This window comes from Lissotriton vulgaris, chromosome 4_1 (genome assembly GCF_964263255.1).
Source record: "Lissotriton vulgaris chromosome 4_1, aLisVul1.2, whole genome shotgun sequence".
Taxonomy (NCBI): domain Eukaryota; kingdom Metazoa; phylum Chordata; class Amphibia; order Caudata; family Salamandridae; genus Lissotriton; species Lissotriton vulgaris.
Genome location: NC_141691.1, coordinates 2134184259 through 2134207835, shown reverse-complemented (window position 1 = coordinate 2134207835; position 23577 = coordinate 2134184259). Strand labels below are relative to the sequence as shown.

The 23577-nt window shown below is 44.5% G+C and overlaps 1 protein-coding gene across 1 annotated transcript in view; it reads left to right on the top strand.

The window, feature by feature from the left end:
- The window catches only part of LOC147725221 (vomeronasal type-2 receptor 26-like), a 50203-nt gene extending 31290 nt beyond the window's left edge, over nt 1–18913 (top strand). The window contains exon 3 of the mRNA XM_086918210.1: nt 18012–18913. Within this exon, the coding sequence (XP_086774336.1) occupies nt 18012–18913 (902 nt within the window). The remainder of the gene's footprint in view (nt 1–18011) is intronic.
- The last annotated feature ends 4664 nt before the right edge of the window (nt 18914–23577 follow it).

Genomic DNA, 23577 nt, shown 5'->3' with positions numbered 1-23577 from the left:
GCCCAAAATGGTTTCCCGGGAGGATCGGGGCCCCCAACCATACGTTCGGGGGGACCGAGCGGTCGCCCCTTTCCATATGGGCGGGATGCCTGTCACCCTCTCCCAACACAATCGATCCCCAAGGATGGGAAGACGGACGCAGTTTAAACTTTTGGAAGGCGGGAGGGAGTTACCCTCCCGGCCATATTTATTAAAATATGAAACAAAATTAAAACATTAAAATAAAAGTTTCATATTATGTACAATTTTCATTTATTACATTTCGATGAAGACATGTTCATTGGCTAACCTTAACAAATCTCTAATACAAAGGTTTTCCTAGCCGAGTCTAACATCCTGCAAATGCATACATTCTAAATTAAAATTGTACATCCTAGCATTACGGGCCAACGGCAAGGTCGCAACCGGTGTCAGATCCCTACTACCAGAACTCTCGCCCTCACGGTGTGAGTGACGGCCGCGCAGAGGACTGTACCCTCTGTGCCAACTCCAATTTCCCTTGTCTTGTTGGGGGCCCCCTATTTCAGCTCGACGCCATCTTAAAGGTCGTCCGAGGACCCGTGTGAGGTGTCTGTAGAAAGGCAGCGTGGACTCCCCCCCACCCCACACTGTCTATCACATCCGCCGTCGCGGATATCCGGGCCCCGGGAAATTCGTAGGAGGGGCATATAGCCGCCTCCTCCCCTGGAAGGGGCCTATGGCCGTCTCCCCCTAGGCGACCCATACTTAGTGGGTGCCGCCTCCCCGTGGGAGGGGCCAATGGCCGCCTCCCCCCAGGCGCTCCCATCCATAGTGGGTGGCGCCCCCCTCTAGGGACCTTGAAATTACTGCTCACCGATCATGACCTTACCGCCACAGGCCGGATAGTTGACCGGCTATCCGCCCCCCCACAAAAATCCTACTAAAGGTCATGCTTCCTCAAACCCCTTAGCCATGCCATGAAGTCTCCTATGAGTAAGACATTCCCCTCCCGGGACAAGTGAACCCCATCATCGAGATACATGTGATCACCCCGAATACACCCATGCGGAATACTATGCAACTGCGCCAAGCGAAACAATCTAACAATTTTGTTGTTGACCTTCTTCACTGAATGGTTCAGTGCTGACACCGAGAGGCCCCCCCCCCCATACCTTCCTGGGAATCATGTGGGACCAGGCAATCGTGCACCCCGGGATTCTTTTCGCCAGCCAGCTAACGTTAGACAAAACTCGCTCGAGTAATATTCGCCTACCGAGTGTCACCATGTCATTGCCCCCCAGGTGTACTATGATTACAGATGGCGGTGACCTCTGCCGCCCTAAGAGACCCTCAACAAAAGATTCAAACTGGTCAATACAGAGCCCGCCCCTTCCATGGAAGGCCACTCTGTACCCGTATACCCCAGCTGCGTGAGTCACGTCACCTGCTTTGAATACGTCCCCGGCCCGCCTCACGTATGAGTGGCCCACGACCCACACCACTCTCTCCTCAGCAGGTGATCTCTGACCGCTGGTCCCCTGGTGTTGGGTCGACTGCAAATTCCGCCCCGCATGACATGCTCGCGAAACTGTAAAACAAACAGAAGACAAGAAGCGTGAGTGCATGTAACTTGACTTCACAACATGTGCAATCGCACATACCTTTTAAAACAATTCGAGGACCACCGTCCTAACTGTTTCACCTCTTCAGCACTCTGACCCCTGGCTGTAGCCTCAGTAGCAGCCCCTATCCTAAAGGAGTGGGTCCCAAAATCGCACGGGTCCATGCCCGACGCTGCGATTGCCAGTGCTAGCACCCTCTGAAACTGAAACCTCGTCAGTGGGGTGGCATCGATGTGTCTCAGCAAACTCCCACCCCATGCATCCGCACTCAGTGCCAAGTATTCCTCAATGCACTTTATCGGGCACGTGGGGGACCCTCGCCTGCGCTGGACACCAACACTGTCTCCCATAACTCCCAGGTCAGTCTTGGATTTAGCTATCGTGACTACCATTGAATCACCCCTAATTAGGATGTGATCCCGACACAAGCCTCCCTCCACATCTTTCTTATTCTTTGCGACCAGTTCGCTCACCTGCATAGCCCCATGGAACGCTAATGCGAAAGCGGCCCGGAACAGAACTGCTTCGAATTGGGAGGAGCATGTCGTGGGTAGTTTCGCCATAAGTAGGGACAACCTTTCTAAACCAATCGGGCGCCTCTCGTCTTGCCGATGACCCTCAAGGCGCTGCCAGCCACGAAGGGCTTTTCTTGCCACAAAGGAAGCTGTTGGGTCCTTGATGCCATGCACCTGCGCCATGAATGAAATGGCCGCCCTGTGTCTATTGGCCGTTGCCGCTGATCGGCCTTCTCTGTGCAGTGCTACCAGGAACCTTAGGAAGGAATCCACTTGACCGCATTTCTGATCCTCAGTCGGACCCAAAAATGCACAATAGGAACGAAACGCTCCTTCGTATGCCTTCCTCGTCCTGGGGGCTAAGCTTGCTGCCACGAGGTCTTGTAATCCGGGGCACCGAGTAGCCAGAGTGCTTCGGGGAACGGTGCCGCCGCTAGGTCCGCTGTAGGTAGATAACCCCTGAACGCCTGCATATGTGAACGAGAGAGTGCATCAGCTGCATGATTCAGTACACCCGGCACATGTTTCGCCCTGACCTGTACATTCAGTCTCATGCAAAGTAGGACAATTTCTTTCAACAATCTCAAGATCCACTTGCAGTGTGCTGCCTGATTGTTAATACATTCGACAACAGTCATATTGTCAGACCAAAATACCACAGAGCGATCCCTGAACTCGTCCGGCCATGCCATCAGAGCCACAAAAATAGGGAAAAGCTCAAGGAACCCTATGTTACCTGTGAGACCGCTGGTGTGCCACCACGTCGGCCATGTTTGCGCCGACCATCGATTACCAAAGATGGCGCCAAATCCCACGCTCCCCGCCGAGTCAGTCCACAAACCCAGCTCGTCCGAAGACGCTGGCGGCTTGTTCCACACTACTCGACCGTTGAAGTCCGCCAGGAATGCCAACCAGATGCGCATATCCTGGGGAACCTCTGCAGACAGTCTCGTGCGGTGGTGTCCTTCCTTGAGACCAACCATAGCTTGTGCAATAGAGCGTGAAAAGGGGCGGGCCATTGGTATCACTCTCAGGGCAAAGTTAAGCTGACCTACTGCTTGTTGTAGCTGATGCAGGGTCACTTTCTCCCTACTAAGGCACAGTTCCAGGGATGCCCCAAATTTTGCTACCTTTCCTACTGGCAAACGGAAACATCCCTCCACAGAATCGAGCTCCATTCCCAGAAACTCGAGCGAAGTAGATGGTCCAACCGTCTTACCTGGTGCCAATGGCACTCCAAATTCCCCCATGAGGATGCAAAAGTCATGTAGCGCCTGCGCACATTTCGTGTCGCTGGCTGCCCCCAAGAACAGAAAGTCGTCTAGGTAATGCATAACATGGCTATGTCCGGTGGCCTCGGTGAAAGCCCATTCTAAAAAACAGCTGAATTTTTCAAAATAAGCACAAGAGATGGAGCAACCCATTGGCATGCATCTATCAATGTAGTAACGTCCTTGGAACACAAAGCCTAGCAGACGCTGATCCTGTGGGTGTACCGGGAGCAACCGGAACGCCGACTCGATATCCGATTTCGCCATCAGCGCTCCGGGCCCCAGGTGATTCAACATGGTGACGGCATCATCGAAGGATGCGTAGCGCACCGAACAAACTCCTGGGTCAATCGCATCGTTCACCGAGAAACCCCTTGGAGCTGACAAATTATGGATCAGCCTAAATTCCCCTGGGTCTTTTTTGGGGACCACTCCTAACGGGGAACAGATGAAATTCGCTACTGGCGGGTGCTGATATGGGCCCGCGACCCGGCCAAGGGTAACCTCTTTCGCAATCTTTCTCTCCACCACACCTGGGTTATGCTGAGCCGAAAGCTGGTTTCTACAAAGTGGTTCCCCACGAAAATCCCCCGCCGGGATGTGGAAGCCATATAAGAATCCATTCCTCAACACCCCAGCGGAGACATGATCAGGGTATTTGTTTAGCCAGGGAATCATCACCATGATATCAACGGGGGTAGGTAGCGGTACACAAAGGTCCCCCTCAGTCTTGTTTGGACCCTCCTCTACCTCCCGACCCGCTACTTTTCGACCTGCATGAACTCTCCGGGTGCGAGGAATTCCCACAACCCGCACACGCATGTTTGAACTTACATGTCCCTTGCGGTCTGGTGCAGTTGCCTCTATTGAAGCTCCAACAGACCCCCCGTTTTCCCCCATTCCCACCGTTTCTTGGTTGGTGATAGCCACCTGCGCCCGCTCGAAAGGGCACCGCGGGCTGTTGGCGGGAAAACCCCGACCCGTTCCTACCTGGCGAGGACGTCTTTGTCGCGCCAGGCAGGAGCTGCTTCTGCCAAGAAATCGAGTCAAGACAATCCCACGTCAGAGATGAATCATACTCTTTTGCCTTACGGAACTTCATGTCATAACCCATCCATTCATTCCCCTCATATGTTTCATAAAAATCCATTATACGTGCCTGATAACAAGACAATTCAGGTAAAACCTCGGGCTTACGCTCCCCAATAATCGCAGTAAACATTGCAAAGGCCTTGGCCCAATTTGTTATCGTCTCATCCACCCTGAATCCCGCCATTTTGCTCGCCAGACACTCGGATGCCACAAATCTTTCTGCGTTTTTGCATATTCCATCTCGCGATGGTCAGTCAACAAAGAAAACATATTAACATATTTGTCTGCCCATATCAACTCTTTTGTGGCCAACGGGATATGTTGAACCACTCTCTCCCGTCGTGAGGGCAATGAGCCCTCCCCCGCCACTGGCAAAGCGAGCTTACCCGGTTCGGTTGTTGTTTCCGCCGTTTTCTCGATGCCAGCTGCTGTTCCTTCCGGGGTCACCTGTGGGGAGACAAGAGGGAGATTCGCCTTTGCGGCATCTCGCGACTGCCGCAACTGCTGAATTAGTAACCTGGCCTCTTCGGCCGTGTCTCCGGGCGCCGTAGCACCCCCTGCCTTTTTGCCGAGCCATGCGGCCAACTGGGTGGCCAATTCAGGAGGCATGTCCTCGTCGTTGGCGGGCGTAATCACAACCGGAATCGGCTGACCCGCGTCTGGGATTGGTACTGGGGCCTCATCTGGTATGGCAGGGCTGCCCGGGGGCACCTCGGGGACCGGAACCTCCCCCGCCGCGGCCCTCCTCCTGACCCGTTTCCCCCTACCCTCAGGGACGACTCCCGGCAATGCCGGGCCTATTACCTTCTTCGGGTTACCAGGCTTGTTCATCGCAGCCAGCTGCTTCATAATGCCCGCCATATCACGGCCCAGCGCTGGGACTTGACCAACGCTTCGTTCTATCTTCGCCATTCTGCTCACCAACATGCGAAGCACCTGGTCTGTCTCTGAACTTTTTTCTGCCTTCTTGCCAGACATCGTTTTTCAATATTCGCTCCGAGTCGATCAACATGGTCCTGGATCCTTCGCCTCGAAGTCGCTGAAAGAGAAACACAAGAATTACAAGTTCTCAAAATTGCTCCTTGTTCCGTCGAGGGCTCTCGTGCAACGAGTGGGTGCAGCTTCCAAGCACAGGAACAAGAGGATGCTTCTTCGGATTCCCGCTCTCTTTATTCCTCTTCGGGAGGGCGTGAACCCTCCGCTGGTACGCCTACTGGGCGTGGCCATCGGTGTAGGTGTCTAGGACAACCCCTCTTGGGCGGGAAAAGGCGCGCCCCGGCTACGCCGCTTCGGGCATACCAGCCGTGAAACGCCCCCCGCCCAAAATGGTTTCCCGGGAGGATCGGGGCCCCCAACCATACGTTCGGGGGGACCAAGCGGTCGCCCCTTTCCAGAAGAGAGACAGGAGAAGGAGCGTAGATTACACATATCTGGCCAATATGCTGTTCGACAACCTCTTTATACTGCTCTTAATAAATCGCAAGATGATTTTTCTTTGTTAGATCATCGTCCGCCTTCGTAAATCGTTCCGTCCGCTTTATCTGGCGAAGATGAGGATTCCGGGGCAGATAAAATGAAACGTGACACCCGCTCCATGATTCCGGTCGATTGTGCGGCTGAACTTAGAAAGATTGCTCGACAGTCACTAAAGGATATTGTTGCTGTTTATGATATTTTAGAGACTTTAAAGGGATGGCAAGATAGAGAGCAGATATATTTTACTGAACATTTTGCAGAAGAAGTTGTTGATATGTTTCGAAAAGTATCTGATGTTCTCGAACCTGATGATGTGGCAATCGATTGTAAACAATCACATAAAGGTCTTTTTACTCTTTCCCAGGTGACTGATACGATCAGGCGGCTGGTTAAACTTCAAAATGAGGCGCTTCGGCTATGGGAGGAGAAACAGAAAGCTAGAACAGATGAATGAACGGGATTGGTCGACGGGAAACAATCATCTATTTTTGAAACAGATAAGACCGCGATAGTGCATGCAAAGCCTATGCAAGAGGCCGCGCCTATATATGTTCCTCCTAAAGGAACGGGTACAAGTGACGATAAATATTCTGTAGATGTTAAAGGGTATTTTATTTATAATTGGGTATATACTCCCTGGAATAGAGCAGATGTTATGGCACTTAAAGCTGCATTGCCTAATCCGCGTAAAAATCCTGCCGCTTTCTATGAGGAAGTTGAGGGAGCTTTAAATTCTTGTACCATGACATTAGCTGATATTGATTTATTTTTCGGGCTCATATTGCCACCCGATATGTGGAGATCTGGCCGTAAAATAGATGATAGCACAGCGTATGGGGCATTATGGAAGGAGATAGAGTGGGAAGATGAGGACAGGGAACCAGCGAAAAAACCATGTCAGTTGATTTTAGATCTTCCCGGTGCAATATTAGCTAGACTATCCTAGCATCTTGTAAGCAAAAAAAAGATCTTGTAAGCAAAAAGAAGATGAATCAGTTTCAGATTTCTGCACACGTTTTGAGGGAAGCTTTTCATGATTTCAGTGGCCAGTCGCTAACGGACGTTACGGGCCGACACTTGTTTGTAGATAAGTATGTTACAAATTTATTACCAGGAGTGGCTAGCCGCTTGAAAACTAGAGAAAGCTCTTGGACCACCTCTTCTCCGGCATCCGTCCTGATGATGGCTCAATATTACGAATATGTAGAAGAGTAAGGTGAAACAACGGGAAGCATTAAGTTGGTTCAGAACGGATACAGGGAAGAGGGGAAGAAAGTGGTTTGCTTTCCTGTTTGAAGGGTTGGTGTAGGGTTGGTGTATGGAGGATTAAAAACAACTTGGGGAGAAATGATGATGACACTATATACTACGAGATTATGTTTTCAATATCACAGTGATTAAGTAACTAAATGACTGCTATATTAGACATTTATTCATGACATCAAGTGCTGATAATTATTTATGTGTGTTGTGATTATTTGTAGTGACCACCGAAGAAGGGCACAAAGCTGCCCGAAATGCATTGGGTTTCTAACATGTAATAAAGACTGCTTGCGAAGGACTCCTGCATTACTCGTATTCCTTCAAAAGGCCAGGATTGGCACAGTTTGAATTCCAGAAACTTGAAAATTGAAATTATAACCCGCTGGTGGATTTTGGATTAAAATGAGTGTAACAAGTTGTATAATGAGTCAAAAGTAAGGTTATAAATTTGAATATGGTAAAAAATGGATTGAGGAATGGAATCAATGTGCACGCAAAATAGCGGCATAATGTTGTGCGATTGGCTTTGGGGCTATGTAGTCAATCAATCAATCAATCAATCACAGCATTTATATAGCGCACTACTCACCCAGAGGGTCTCAAGGCGCTAGGGGAGGGGGGTCCGTTACTGCTCGAACAGGCCAGACTATTTTAATAGGTTACACCAGTCCCAAAGCCTCTGCCCCAAGGCGTGGTCTTACTTACTGCTTCCATCTTCTTTCACCGGGGTCACCTCGAAGCTGTTCCTCCTTGGTTTCTCTGTGTTTACCTCCACCTGGAGGTCTGAGGTTCCCTGACGCAGCGCTTCAATCACTGCATCGGCCTGACGCCCATACACTCGTCAGCTCTTGCTGTGTTGGAGCAAAATGCCATTGTCACAGATACAGCTTTATTAGTTCACCAAACGAGCAGACATGTTTCTAGGTTAAGAAGACAACCACAACCCCCCCTTCAAGGTAAGGTTGTTAGTCCCACCTCACATATGATTTTTGACTTATGGCAGTTGGGCATGCCTAAAAAACCGTTCTGCACGCAATTGGAACAAAAGACAGTTAACAATGAAGAGCAATTTAATGGGGTTTTAGAAGGTGTGCCTCCCTCCACTGAAAAATATGTTCAATATTAGGAGCGTCAGGAATTAGAAGTGAAGGGCAACGAGGATAAAAAGTCTAAAGAATTAAAAACAAAAGTTACGTTATCTCAAGTTTATGGTCCACCTCTTCGAGGTAACGATAGAGGCAGACAAGGATTTTCTAATTCCTCTTATACTCGTCCCTCTTTGGCCATTGATCAATGCACGTATTGTAGGAAATTTAGTCATTGGGCAGATGAGAGTTCATTGTTGCGTTCACAGCGCTATGTCCGTGGCAAAGGATCAATGAGGAATCGCTCGGGGAACTCAGGACCCAGAGGTGCGATGAATGATCGGGCTAGGTTTGATTCTAATGTGCGGGTACAAAATGGGTTCAATACTTTTGATAGGCGCAACCAATACCAGATGTCTGATTATGTGCAGCCTGAGTTGCATGATTCTGCTTATGCATAGGATTGCATAGGATGGGGTAAGGAATCAGTTGAAGTTCCAGTTGATCAGAGGGGTCCTTATGTTACAGCACATGTTTTGGGTTGTACTGATCAGTTTCTGGTTGATACAGAAGCTACTCGTAGCGCTTTGTCTAAACAATTGGTTCCAAGGGTTCCCCCGCCTGGCTTAACGATTACATTGATAGGATTCGATGGAACACCTTCCCTTAGCCCATTGTCACAACCACTTGCATTTCATGTTGATAAGTTTGCTGCTCCATGCCCGTTTTTGCTTTCCCTAAATACACCAGATAATATTGTGGGTCTTTATATGCTCAAGTATTTCAGAGCCATAATAAAATGTTCCCCTGAAGGAGTGCGAGTGATTTTGAATGACAATTATCCTGTGACAGACAAACGTTTTTTATTGTTCAAGAGGATGCTGCATTAGCCTCCCTACCTAACACTCTGTGGGCTACTTCAGATACCGATGTGGGTCAGATGGTTATTTCACCAGTGCATATTAGTGTAAAGGAGGGAGCTGTGTTGCCACGTTTGCCTCAATATTGAATTTCACAGGAGGGTGAGGAAGCACCCATACAAATTGTATAAGATTTTATTGAAGTTGGAGTTGTTGAGGCAGTTCCATTTAACATTTGTAACAGTCCGATACTCCCAATTTTGAAGAAAGACACTGATACTAGGATCTACAGATTTAGTATTGATTTGGGGGAGGTGAATAAGATAGTAGTACCGCAATATCCAGTGGTCTCTGATATAACAACACTTCTTACTTTAGTTCCACCTACTGCAACTACATTCTGTTATAGACTTGAAGAACGCTTTCTTTTCGATCCCTATTCATCCTGATAGCCGATATGTGTTCGGTTTCACTTTGAATAATCGATTGTATAGATTTTGTAGAGTTCCTTAAGGCTATATTGAGAGTCCTAGTATTTACAGCCAAGCATTGAAAAGACAGCTTGATTCTTTTGTCCTACCCGAAAGTGTGGCGCTCATTCTGTATGTTGATGTTATTTTGTTAGCAGCCGATACCCTGAACAATGTGAGAAATGTACTCTGTCTTTGCTTTCTTTCCTTGCCTTACATCACCATAAGGTATCGAGAAAGAAACTGCAGTATTGTAGACCAAAGGTAACCTACTTAGGTCACCTTTTGTCTAAGGAGGGGCGTGCACTCACATCAGATCGCATTCAAGCAATTTTAGACACGCCAGTACCTTCCACACAGAAAGAGGTTCGAGCATTTTTAGGTCTTACTTCTTTTTGTAGGCAATGGATATTAGGATTTTCATATATCGCTAAACCCTTGTTAGCGCTTTTGACAAAAGATACTCCAACACCCCTTCCTTGGACAGATGAATGTGAGAGTGCTTTTCGACAGTTACGACAAGCTCTTTATTCAGCACCAGTGTTAGGTACTCCAGATTACACGTAGCTCTTTACATTGTACGTACACGAGAGGGATGGATGTGCATTGTCAGTTTTAGTACAGACACATGGTGATAAGCAACGCCCTTGTGCATATTTTTCAGCAGTACTTGATCCTATTGTTTGAGCGTTGCCTGGTTGTTTTCGCTCGTTGCAGCAACAGCTGTGTCAATACGCCAGAGTGAAGGGATAGTTTTATCACATAAACTGTTGGTGTTGGTACCTCATGCAGTTGATGCCCTTTTGAATCAAACAAAGACGCAGCACTTAACTAGCGCACGTCTGACAGGATATGAGCTGACATTGTTAGCTCCTCACATTACATTGAAGAGATGTGCAACACTAAACTCAGCCACGTTGTTGCCATTTCCGGCGACTCAGCCTGAGGCGCAGGAAAGACATGATTGTGTTTTCCTGACTGAGGAACAGACAAAGGGTCGTATTGATTTGCAAGATACGCCCGTTCCAGATGTGTATGGAGAATTGTGGGTTGATGGGTCTTGTCTGAAGTTACCGGATGGTACTGCTTCAGCCACATATGCAATTACTATTCTTCACACGATAGTAGAGACAGCTTGCATACCACAGAAGTCAGCTCAAGCAGCAGAACTAATAGCTTTGACACGAGTGTGTGAGCTTAGTACAGGATTGTGTGTGAATATTTATACAGATAGCCGCTATGCTTTTGGAGTGGCCCATGACTTTGGCCTGCTCTGGAAGGAAAGAGGCTTTCTGACATCACACTGGATGCACATAATGCACGGAGAACTAGTGCATAATCTTTTGACTGCATTAACATATCAAAATAAAGTAGCAATAGTGAAATGCAGTGTGCATAAAAAGGTGACAGATAAGGTGGGACAAGGAAATGCTTTTGTAGATCGAGTGGCACTTGAGACTGCAATGCAGCCTGACACTACCTCTATGTATGTAGTGAAGTCACAAGCTGAGCGGTGGCACGGTGCTAGGAAGGAAGTACTAGAGATACAGAGGACCACTTCTTACAAAGAACGAGAGCAATGGTCCAGGGATGGAGAGTTGGATGATGAAGTTTGTTGGCAAAACAAGCAGATGGATAAATGAAAGTTGTCTATTGCTTTTGTACAACCTATGGTTCAGATGGCACATGGGCTAGCACATGTTGGAGCTTCAGCAATAGTGAAATTGCTTACACAAGTCTGGGAGCATCCAGAAATTGGTAGCACAGCTAAGAGAGTAGTACAGTCCTGTATGATTTGCCTGCAATTTAATCCAGGAAAGGGAGACGAACTCCAGCAGGAGGATTTGCAATACCGACTGAACCTTTTGAAGTTTTGCAAATCGATTATATTCAGCTTGAACGCTATAATAATCTGAAGTATGTCTGGGTGGTGGTATGTGCCTTCAGTAAATGGATTGAGGCATACCCTACAAAGGACAATACTGCAATTACTACGGCAAAGGTGCTTTTGAAGGAATTCTTTCCTCTCTGTGGTGTTTGTAGATTTTTGTGGAGCGATAACGGACCTCATTTTGTAGAGGATGTTATAAAGTATGTCCTGAAAGGATTAGGGATCAAACAGAAGTTTCATGCAGTGTTCCACCCACAATCAGCAAGATTGGTGGAAAGATACAATGCTACTCTGAAATTGAAATTAGCTAAGATACAGGCCTCTACTTCTCTGAATTGGCCAGATGCGTTGACACTGGCATTGTTGTCAATCAGATCAGTGCCTCATTCTCGAACAGGTCTCACACCTTATGAGGTTCTGTACTGCAGGCCCATGAATATATGGGGAATTCCTAAACCGAGTTCTGTGTATGATGCCCCTTGTGTCTTAATGAATGACTATTTGGTACAATTAACTGATAACTTGGTTTCTATTCATCAACTGGTTCGTGAAGCACTTCCTGACAGATCCACAGGTGAGGGTCACAACCTCCGGCCTGGCAACTTCGTCCTTCTAAAGTCCTTTGAGAGGTCGAGCAGTTTGGAGGCAAGGTGCTATTTGCTACGAGAACAGCAGTTCGAGTCACGAATCAGAAAAATTGGGTCCAAGGTACCCATTGTCGACGAGTACTCCCGACTTTGGTGGAGCCTGCTGTGTTGACCGACCACCGAGAGGTTCTGACTGCAGAGAGAGGCCGTGCTGTGACGCCTGACGGATCTGAGGAGTTCTTCCCGGACCAGACAGTCCATGGAGCAACAAGATATAATTTGAGACCGAGAGAGAAATCTGCAGCATTTGTAAAAGTTGTCTGAGCATTCCCTGGGTCAGTTAAGCGGAGAGCCGATGAGGCAAGGGGGGGGGATCGGCCCTTCATTAGAGTAGTGACACCCGTCTTTGCCCGTGGTGAAGAAATCAACGGCTACCCAGGGGTAAGAGCTCTGACAACTACTTTAGTTTCAGGAAGATTTGTTTTGCGTTGTGACTAAAATGGAAAAGAAGAAGAAGATTTTTTGTGCTGTAGGGTTTGTTGTTGCTTTGGTGATTGCGGCAACAATAACATGGTCTGCTGAGGAGACAACTCCTGCTCATGAGTTGTTTGTTGTTACTACACCTACACTAGATAAGCATTATTTCTTTACGCTCCCATATCAAGAATTGAAACATCGACAATCTTATCTCAATAATACGTTCATTCAAATGTTGCATCACACCCACATCGCTACGAATGCTACAAACTGTTAGATTTGTGTTATGATGCCTGCACATCAAAAGAAAGGAGGTACACCGCTCATACCTCTCCCTTTTCACATAATGGCTCTTGTCGAGCCTGGTATACTTTGCTCTTTGCGACTAGGAAGCCTACAGTGGGCAGACGGCTTTTCGGGTTAAATAAATAGTGCCATCAAGACAAAGATGGGTATCCCCAAGCGAATGGAACTAAATGGGAGTGTGAGGAATATCGACCGGACAATATTTCAACGCCATATATCTTCACCAACACAAGAGACTCATCCAATGCCGAACATTTTGTTATTTCTGTTACTCAAACACAAGCAGAACTATGTGTACAGAGCATTGGACATATCCCTGTGGGGGTCAGTGAATGTATTACTGTATTGAATATAGATGGCTTAAATAATAGTACCTTTCTAGCTTCACACAATACTTATTTTGTGTGCGGAAATCGTGGATATTATCGATTGCCAGCCGGCTGGACCGGCATTTGTTATGTATCATTTTTATTGCCCCCGGTGTTTCTAGCACCTCCATTGTCTCATCAAAATCTTAAACTGTTTAACAATATTACTGTAAATAGATACAAAAGAACTTTGACTACTGATAGCATTGATCAAACCGACACTAGTCTACAACAATATATAGATTTTAATTTAGGATTGTTCTTTTTTGTGGGTGCTGCATTGAACAGCAGAAAGGTGCGACGACTGACTAGAGTAGTGGAAGCTGTAACAGATCAAACAGCTGTAGCTTTAGGAAACATCACTGAAGAATTGAAAATTGCTAGAATTGTAGCTTTGCAGAAAAGAATGGTGTTGGACGTTATGCTAGCAGATAGGAGTGGTGCATGTCGTGTTATAGGGAGTAGCTGCGGCATGTTCATACCTGACCACACCCCATCAGTGTATAAAGCAATTAATAAACTTCATAAAATCGCTGCAGACCTTCACACAGAAAATGGTACATGGACTTTTATAGGACGGTTTTGGACTCTGATATCTGACTGGGGCTGGAAAGTATTAACAGCCCTATGTATAATAATTGCAATAATTTTCACTTGTGAAATATGTATTCAGTGCAGTCCAATGATATGTTCTATGTATGTTACTGCTTGCAGACCGACCAAAAGCAATATCGCAGAAGTCAAAATGCAGAACGATTTGAAAAGGGAGATAGCTAGCATGATGATCATCGATATAAGGGATGAGTATCTAGCTTTTCCCAGAAAGTTGAATGTGTTCAACTAATGCTGAAAGCGGCGTCTGTTGTAAATCGGCGGCGATTAGGTTAAGCATTTGCAGAAGACATGCTCCGTCTTAACCATTATCGTAACAAATGTGCCAACCCCATTTTGTATTTGTAACGGCCATTTTGTATGCCATACATTGCCATGTGCTCATCATGTGCTTTGTCCTATCTTCTTGTTAACTGCGCTTGAAGTCTGCCCGGCAACAGGCTATTTTTAGTATTCCCCGCCTCCAGCATGTCCAGACATGTGCAGTAGGGTCAATGGCAGTTACTAATTGGTTCCAGATAGGAATGTGTTTACCAGTTACCGAAGACTGTTAACTCCGCCCATCTATCGATTGTGCCTTCCAATATGTCCTTGTATGGTCATGAAACTGCTATTATCTTCTGTACCGCCTTCTCTTGAGCCCCTTCATTTTGTATAAAAGGGGCCATGTGCTTAGGTTCGGTGTGCTACTCGATATAATACTGAAGAGTGTTGTGTGGACTGTAGTACCACCTTTAAAGGTTTAATAAACTTTGCTCTTGTATTTTCCAGTTTTATTGCCAACTTCTTCCTAAGGTCTGAGGACTCTGTGCAGAGAAGGGCGAACCTTTGCACTAAGTAGGCATAGCTGAGGTTTGCTTACAATACATCGACTGGACAAATCAGATTTGATGATGTCAATTTCCTACTCCAATTCTTTGATGGTTCTGGACAGTTCTCCTATGAGAAGTAAAATCAACTCAAGTAAGCACTGCCTGCCATTTCTCCATAAAGGCTTTGTTGGGCTATATCTCATTTATGCAGATTTGGTACTGTCATCTGCTGAGCGTATATCAGCAGGGTGCCCTTTCTATATTGGACTTCAGTAAGTGCATTGCAGGTTGCCTTTGTGTATACACTGCACGTTTCAGATGTCATTCCACTCTATTCTTGCAATCACTGGTAATACTCTCCTTTCACATTTTCCATTAACACCACCCACATTTTTTTTGCACTTTCTACTAACTTTATTGAGTAAATTCACGGCGAAGGCATTCTTTCGAGCACTGTTTTAGTTTGACTACCAGTAGGAACATCAGGATTTATATTCAAACCTTTTCTGCTGCTGATCCTTGGCCATTGTACATGCTCTGTATCACTACTATATTCAAATCTTTATTGCTTCCTCGTGATGTAGTACTTAAAGCTTGTTTTTCTTTTTATTACCAGTGCCCCTGAAGAAGGGATACAATCCCGAAATGCATTGGGCTTGACCAAGATGTTGATTTATTACTATATTTTGTGAAATACACAGCGTTTACTTTTGTTCACCTGATCTATCAAAGTGAAAAATACACAATTTTTCTGCGGTTTGATTGTATTTTCATTACTATGCTATAATTATGTTTTATTCAACAATGAAATGACAAACTGACTGCTTACCTCATTCTCTTGATAAATTGGTTGTCCTAATTGTATTACATGCTGAACAATTATTATGTACTACAATACTATACTTTAATCATAGCTGTGCGTTTGGTATACCAGTGGATCTCCACTAGCTGTTGCTCATTTTTCAACATGTATCATGCATGGACACATATGCAGTCAAAATGCACACACAGGCATCAATATATTTGGAAAAGTACCACCGCTGCAGGATCCTTGCCTCCACATCACTGAAGCAGGCATAAGGAGTGAGCAGCACAATAGGAATAGGCATTCCTGAGCATTGCTAGAGTTGCTTCTTGCTTGCGAAATGACTCCAGCAAGGCGTTACCTTTACGCCATCTGATGCATGACGCATCTGTCAATCCTTGAGCCATGGTGTGCCGCATTGTAAATGCGATGCATCCATGGTGGTGAATCCTGTGGACATTTGAGATTGTCTAGTGTATAAAGAAAAAGCAAATGAATATTAAGAATTAGTTTACCCTAGGCTCTAAACAAGAGAGTGTTGAAGTCATTTCCTGAAATTGAGAATTTTGCACACCCTGATCCTTTACTGCACTGACATATTTAAAACCAGTGATGGAAACCTTATGGCTTTCATTTTAAAACATGTTAAATTATCACTTGTAGATGAGGAAAAAATGTCTTCCAAATCAAAAAATATTTAAAAGTCTATAAGATGAAAAAGAATACACTGCAAAAGCAGAACACCTGGCTCTAAAATAATTTGACAGTGACTTTTTGAGTACTATTTATTGGTGTGTTTTTTATTTAGTTATATGTAAAGTTATAACAAAATGTAAATGATATGACGCTAACTCTTTTCCAAAAGAGAGGCACTGACAGACGCATACACACTCAGATCTACCCAGGCAAAAACGGAGAGACACACATTAGGAAACACAAACAAAACACATTCATACTGTATATATAGAGAGAGATTCCCATTCTACTTCCAGACATATAAACAGTCCCAAACCACCTATATGTATGCCTGTACTCACATACATAGACTTTGATAAAAATACTTAGTCAGCAACACATATTAATGTACACTGACACCCAGTCTAACACCTGTGCATACTAAGACTCATCTAAAAAGTCAAATACTTACAGACACATATACCCTAGGAGACACCATACACTCAGCCATATATCGCTTGTACACTCTCACACAGACTCCAGCACATATACGCTTTAGGATACACAAAATCGATATCAAAGGAGCAACCTTAGATGGATCACCTCGTTCTTCACCGTCAGAACCCAGAAAATCTGTCTATCTCCATTTACCTCAGAGCCCAAGGAAATCATCTGCGGTGTCCCGATGGGTTAACCCCTGAGTCCCACCTTCTTCAACACCTACATGACATCATCGGCCAACATTGTCAGATCCCACAGGGTCAACATCAACTCAAATGCAGATGATACTCAGCTTATCCTCTGCCTCTCCGGGAACCCCAACACCACGAGAGCCAGATTCCACAGGGGCATGATGAGCATCACAAACGGGTTGAGAGACATCTGCATGAAAATCAACATGAACAAAACAAAAGTACTGACCTTTTGCAAAATCTCCACCAACTAGAAGACTTTGTGGTGGCCAGTCGAATTAGGACCAGCACCCTTTCAGTCCGTTCACGCCAGGAACCTCTGCATCATACTTGATTGCAAGCTGTCTATTAAAATCCCAGGTCAACGTAGACTCATCAGCCAGCTACTTCATTCCACACATGCTATGGAAGATCTTCAAGTGGCTCCCCACTAACACCAAATGCACTGGCACACAAGCCTTCATCATGAGCAGATTGAACTAAGGCATCTACTATGGGATCCGTAAATGATCCTCCATAGGCCTTCCAGAACACGGCAGCCAGACTCATCTTGAACCCCACCAACCCTGTTGCCACCACATCACCCCCCACCTCAAACTCCATTGGTTCCCAGTACAGAAGAGATACCAATTCACGCAATTAACCCACGCCTACAAGGCCCTTCACAACCTAGGACCAGGCAACAACAATCACTGCCTGAGCTTCCACCAATCAGCCAGACAACTTCAATCCGCTGGAAAAATATTTTCAGCCTAACTTGTGTTGTAAAGAGTAGGCAGCTCTGTTTTGATGACAGTTATAAACCAGCTGACCTTTGTCCTCATGGTTTTTAACTCCTTGTTGGCAATATATCTGAGTGGGATTGGAGTAGAATTAGCATGCTTTAGGCTGTTTATCATATATGAATAGATTTCTGTTTAAATAATACGAAACAGAGAAGGCCAATGGATTTATGTCACTCAGTATCTGGAGTTGGGTCTCAAAAGCTACGAGACATCAGAAAAGCATACTAGTATGTAAATAAATCACAAAAAGAACAACCCCCTTCAATATAATTATTCTCTAAATATCAAAATTTAACTAACAATGTTGTAAACATACTGCTAAATTTAGCATTGATGGAACATTTATGGCTTCTATTTTTACCTATAAAATATCTGCTTCATTTTAGATGTGGAAAACTGCCAGAAGTGCCCTGAGGACAAGTGGCCCAATGACAGGAAGGACGGCTGCATCCCCAAAACCATTGCTTTCCTCTCATACAGTGATGTCCTTGGTGAGACTTTGGTCTTCTCGGCTGTATCCTTCTCTATAGCCACAGCTGCAGTGCTGGGAATCTTTATTAGACACCGAGACACACCGATAGTGAGGGCCAATAACCGAGAGCTCAGCTACACACTCCTCGCCGCCCTAATGCTGGCCTTTCTCTGCTCCCTCCTATTTATTGGACGACCTGGGGCATGGACCTGTCTGATCCAACAAGCTGCATTTGGGATCATTTTTACTGTTGCTGTGTCTAGCGTTTTAGCAAAAACCATCACTGTTGTCATTGCCTTTAATGCCACCAGGCCTGGGAGCAGATTAAGCAGATGGCTGGGATCACGGGTGTCCGGCTCTATTGTCCTCTTGTCCACACTAGGAGAAGTGACAATCTGTCTGTCTTGGCTGCTCACCTCCCCACCTCATCCTGGCACTGACACACAGTCTGATACTGGGAAGATAATCTTGCAGTGTGACCAGGGCTCTGTCACTGCCTTCTACTGTGTGATTGGATACATGGCCCTCTTGGCCTTTGCCAGCTTCATGGTGGCTTTTCTCGCCAGGAACCTCCCTGACCGATTCAATGAGGCCAAACTCATCACATTCAGCATGCTGGTGTTCTGCAGCGTCTGGGTCTCCTTCATTCCTGCCTACCTCAGCACTAAGGGCCGCAACATGGTGGCCGTGGAGATCTTTGCCATCTTGGCTTCCAGCGCTGGACTGTTAGGCTGTATATTCTTTCCTAAATGTTTTACTATTTTTAGGATGGATAGAAATAGGATAGAACATTTAGATATTAAATGTAATTTGTAGTCACTGAAGAAACATTGTGGAGTGGTGCTGCTAGCCACTAGTGCATAGAATTTGGGGGTCGGGGTACTCTGTCACAAACGTATCTGATATCCGGTCCGCTGTATCATGATCTCCACAGGCTATGATGGATCGTAATTCGGAGGGCAGGATATCTATCATGTTTGTGTCGGAGTAACCCCCTATGTCAAACCCTAAATCAGGCCCAAAGGTTAAAGTAATGAAAGACTCTTCATATCCTCCCGGAGTAATATGTGCAAATTTCAACTGCAAATTGTTAGGTATGAATATAACCAACTTGTAAGTAAACAAGAAAAGGAAGGGAAAAGCCATATACTATTTTAACTCCAATTCATCAGGAATTTTTGTCAATTACTTAGGTATCAAAAGAGTTCAAAATCAAAACCATGCCACACAAGACATGATGGTAAATTACTACTAACCGTCAAATAGATTGCAAATTAATTTTTATCAATTTAGTCCAACCTTCATGAGAGACCAATAGTACAAGAGGATGTTGTTAACACATTTTTATCATAGTGTAAATTGACTCCAATTACTACAGAAGAAAGACTTAAGTTAGGAAACCCTTTTAGCCTGCAGTAAATCTCTTTTGCAATTAAATCCCTAAACTCAATAAAAAAAGCTGGTCCAGATGGTATTTCTGCTGATTTCCATGAAATTTTTTAAAACAATTATCTTCCATTCTTTCTTTATTTAAGCTAGTACTGCTATTAAGGGCTTGTTCAAAGAAGTGATTATTGCTGTTATTCCCAAACAAGATAACAATCATACTGTAGTGGCTAAATATCGAACAATATGGCTTATAAAATCAAGACTGTAAAATGTATGATAAAATATTAGCTAACAGGTTAGTCTTAATATTCGCCTCCATATTTCAATCTGTCCAAACAAGTTTAATGGAAAGGAAGCTTTCTGCACATAACACACAACTTATGTCCTGTTCTATCCTTTATTGCCAACATTTTAATTCCTGACAGCCTATGAGCTTCCAATGCTGAGCTAGCCTTCAACAAGTTGAAATGGCAATTTGAATTTGTAATGTTGGATGTTTTTTCTTTTGGGTCCTAATTGTGTTTAACATGGCCCTATATAATAGCTGATCAGCAAAAATCTATATTAATGGGCTTTTTTCTGCATTTATTACTTTACATAAACGTACTAGTCAACAATGTCTTCTCTCTCCCTTTTATTTCTTATTACCATATAACATTTATTATTTTACATCAGAAATAGTATAGACAATACTTGTTTTTAATAAAGGATATTGTTCTAGTTGTCGGTGGATTATATTTTTTTATGTTAGCGAGTCTTCTACCTTGATTCCAATTATCTTATATTATCAAACAAAATGCTTCGCCTTTGGATGCACAGTGGATAGATCAAAAAATGAATGTATCCCTTGAATGTTTCTTGAACTCCTGACATGCTAGAAGGGAGGATAATGATATGGAACCTGCTTCAACTCAGATATCTTGATATTGCTTGTTGCTCCTCTATTGATCAGGCAGTTCCTACTTCATTAAATTGGTGAAGTAAAATTGAAGTGGTCAAAATGGTTAGAAATTGGGTTGTTGGTTGACTGTGGTGTGAGCCCTGCACAAGCAACAGCTGCAATCCCTTGCAGGGTGAACCACAAAAGGTCACTAAATTACCTCTGCTAAACCGTGGGTACCGTGGCACCAAATTTCAGGCTTAACTTAGAGGCACTGTGTAAAGTATTTATAAAACACACAAACAGTAATAACGTGATAATACAAAGCAAGCAAAATCCCAAACCAATTTATAAAATATTGTCCATTTTAATACATGATTTAACACTAAAATGACAAACATCCAATCCGTAGAACAGGAATTATGATGTGTGTCTAGCTTACGGTTCAGTGTTAGGGAATGGCCACATGGGCACCTTTAGCACCACAATCAAGGGTCCAGGAGTGAACGGAGACCTCTTGGGCATTCAGGACTCACTCAGGCTGGGCCCAGCTGCAGGCTCCAAATCATAGGAGCCTGTTATGTCTCTCTGGCTCTGAACAATAGGCCACGAAACTAGCCCTTGGAGTCACTTCTTATAGTTCTGGATGCATGTACAGATGCGAGGCTCAAGAGCAGTGCTGGCCTCGGAGGGTTCAATGCAGGCTCCACATCATAGAGCCTGTTATGTCTCTGTGGGTCTGACCAATAGGCCACCAAACTAGCCCTTGGAGTCACTTCTTATAGACCTGCATGCATGTACAGATGCGAGGCTCAAGAGCAGTGCTGGCCTCGGAGGGTTCAATGCAGGCTTCAGGCAGCAAAGCAGTCCTTCCAGGTACAGTGGCAATCTCGCAAAAAGCACAGCAGATCACAACAGCAGGCAGTCCTCTCAGAGTCCTTCCGCAGGTCCAGTGGTGAACTGAAGAGTTGGCCTGAGAGCCCTTTTTTAGACCCTGATGACCTGCTCTTAGACGGTTGGAGACATTTCCAAAATGTTCTTTGGCATTCCAGGAGTGCCTTGCTTCCTAGCTGGCTGCAGAGAAATTACAGGGTTCTTAGGCCTATGTGGTTGCAGAGCCTAGCCTATATTTAGCTCCACAACCCATCCTGGCAGTAGGAAGGCCGTTTAGGCTATTCTAATCCTTCTACTGTGTGAATGTCTGGGATGAATTCACAAAGTCTCAACCGTCAGGTACACCCAGTCATGTGACCTAAGGTTGGCTTCATTTTGATACTTGTAATGATAAATTTGACTTTACCAATAAAGTACAAAATTAGAGGTACCAAACCATATGAAGCTACCTCCTCTGGTTTAGGAATTGCAGTATGATAAATGTGATGCAGAATCTCCAGCGTTATCCTATGGAAGGGGTAGACTTCACAGAACTGAAATAAAAATGTATGAGATTTTCAGTTCCAGAACATGTAAAATGTAAGTGTGCATGTCCTACTTCTTAATTACACAGCACCCTTTCCTAAGGGACACTGTCTTCAGGCTGCACAGGCAGGTCCGGTACCTGTTTTAAAGTGCTGCTTAAGTGGATGGAACAAGTAATGCTGCAGTACCACCAGTAGCACTTAATCTACAGGTCCTGGGCACGTGTAGTGTACTTTACAAGGCACTTATAAGTATATTAAATATGCCGATTAGGTATGTACCAATCAGACCATGTTTTAGAGAGACAGCACATGCACTTTAGCAAAATGCATAGGGAAAAGGCAAAAGGTTTGGGGGTGACCCAGCAAAGAGAGCCATTTCCAACAGTTAGCAATCTAATAATTTTTTTAACATTATTGATACTACGTTTAAGTTTACCATTTACCTTGAATAATAATCTGAATAAATTGATTGTCTAGTTTATTTGGAATAAGAAAGCTCCTTGTATTCATTATAGATTTTTTGGGAATTCACTAAAACAGATGGTGGTAATAATCTCCCTAACTTAAAAAATATCACTCTTGCTTCCTCGCTGCACAGAGTTCATTTTGCTTTCACAAGAATAACCTGTCTGCTCCTCCAGAATGGCTTCTAACAGAACTTACTTTATTAAAACAAATTGTTGTCTGCTCATAGGGTAATTTATCCTAACAGTCACTAATTATACTCACTTTGTAGCCCTAAAAACGCACACATTCTTTCTTTTAACATGTGGACATCTCTTGATTCCTATGTTGCTAAATTGCATTGGCTAAGGGACACTGTCTTCAGGCTGCATTGGAGAGCAGAATTTTAAATACAGGAATGTTTGTTCATGTATGTACAGAAGTCCAAAATATCAGTTTAAGGTTCCCCAGTAGATCATTTTAGAAATGTGGGCCTGAATGTCTATTTATCAATGTACAAATGAATGCCTGTGTCCAGGTGTGTTTGATCATACACTGATTCTGTAGTTAGCTGTGAAGGGACAGTGGAGATTCACATACGTGTGTCCCTGGCATCAGCCTTCAGATTCTCAGATTTTTTCCTTTAAGAGCTACAGGTGGGTGAAGCTGAACGGATGGGTTCCTGCCTGATGAAGGGCATTTAAATATTCATCTAGAGTAGACATATTTCAGTATTTCAGTATTTCAGCAAAGGGCCTGTCACACCTCTCCTTTACAGAAAACGTATTCCTAACTACAAACCTACTGTTCACACAGGTTTACAGCACTAGTTGGGTAGTGGTTGGATTTACCGTTTCGTCACAAAGGCGTATCGCCCAAGACTTCATCAGGGATTAGTATCAGTCTGTGCTTGCTATAAACTATTAGGTAATAATCCTTCACACACGTCATTATCACAAAAATAAAGAGAATATCAAAACCTTTGTGTAGTCTGCAGTTTGGAGAATACACGCTGTGTTAACTGGTAGAGAAGTAATAAAGATATGAAAGTGTGACAACTGGTAATTGGACTTATGCTTTCTAGGGACTTCCTGTATGACGTGTGCTCAAGGATTCCAGTTTTGTTTAAAAACCCTTTGGGTGTATTGAGTGTGCAAGATGATCTTTATTTCAGCATATCATCAATAAAAGACCAATTTAAAATATTCAACTTTGATACAACTTTGTTATACAATTAAAAACATAAACAAATCAATAAAACAGTGATAAGATACTAAAATCAGTGCCAAAAAGTGAAGCTAGGCTGTGACTAAAAAGTACCAACTATAAGTGACAGTCCCGGTAAA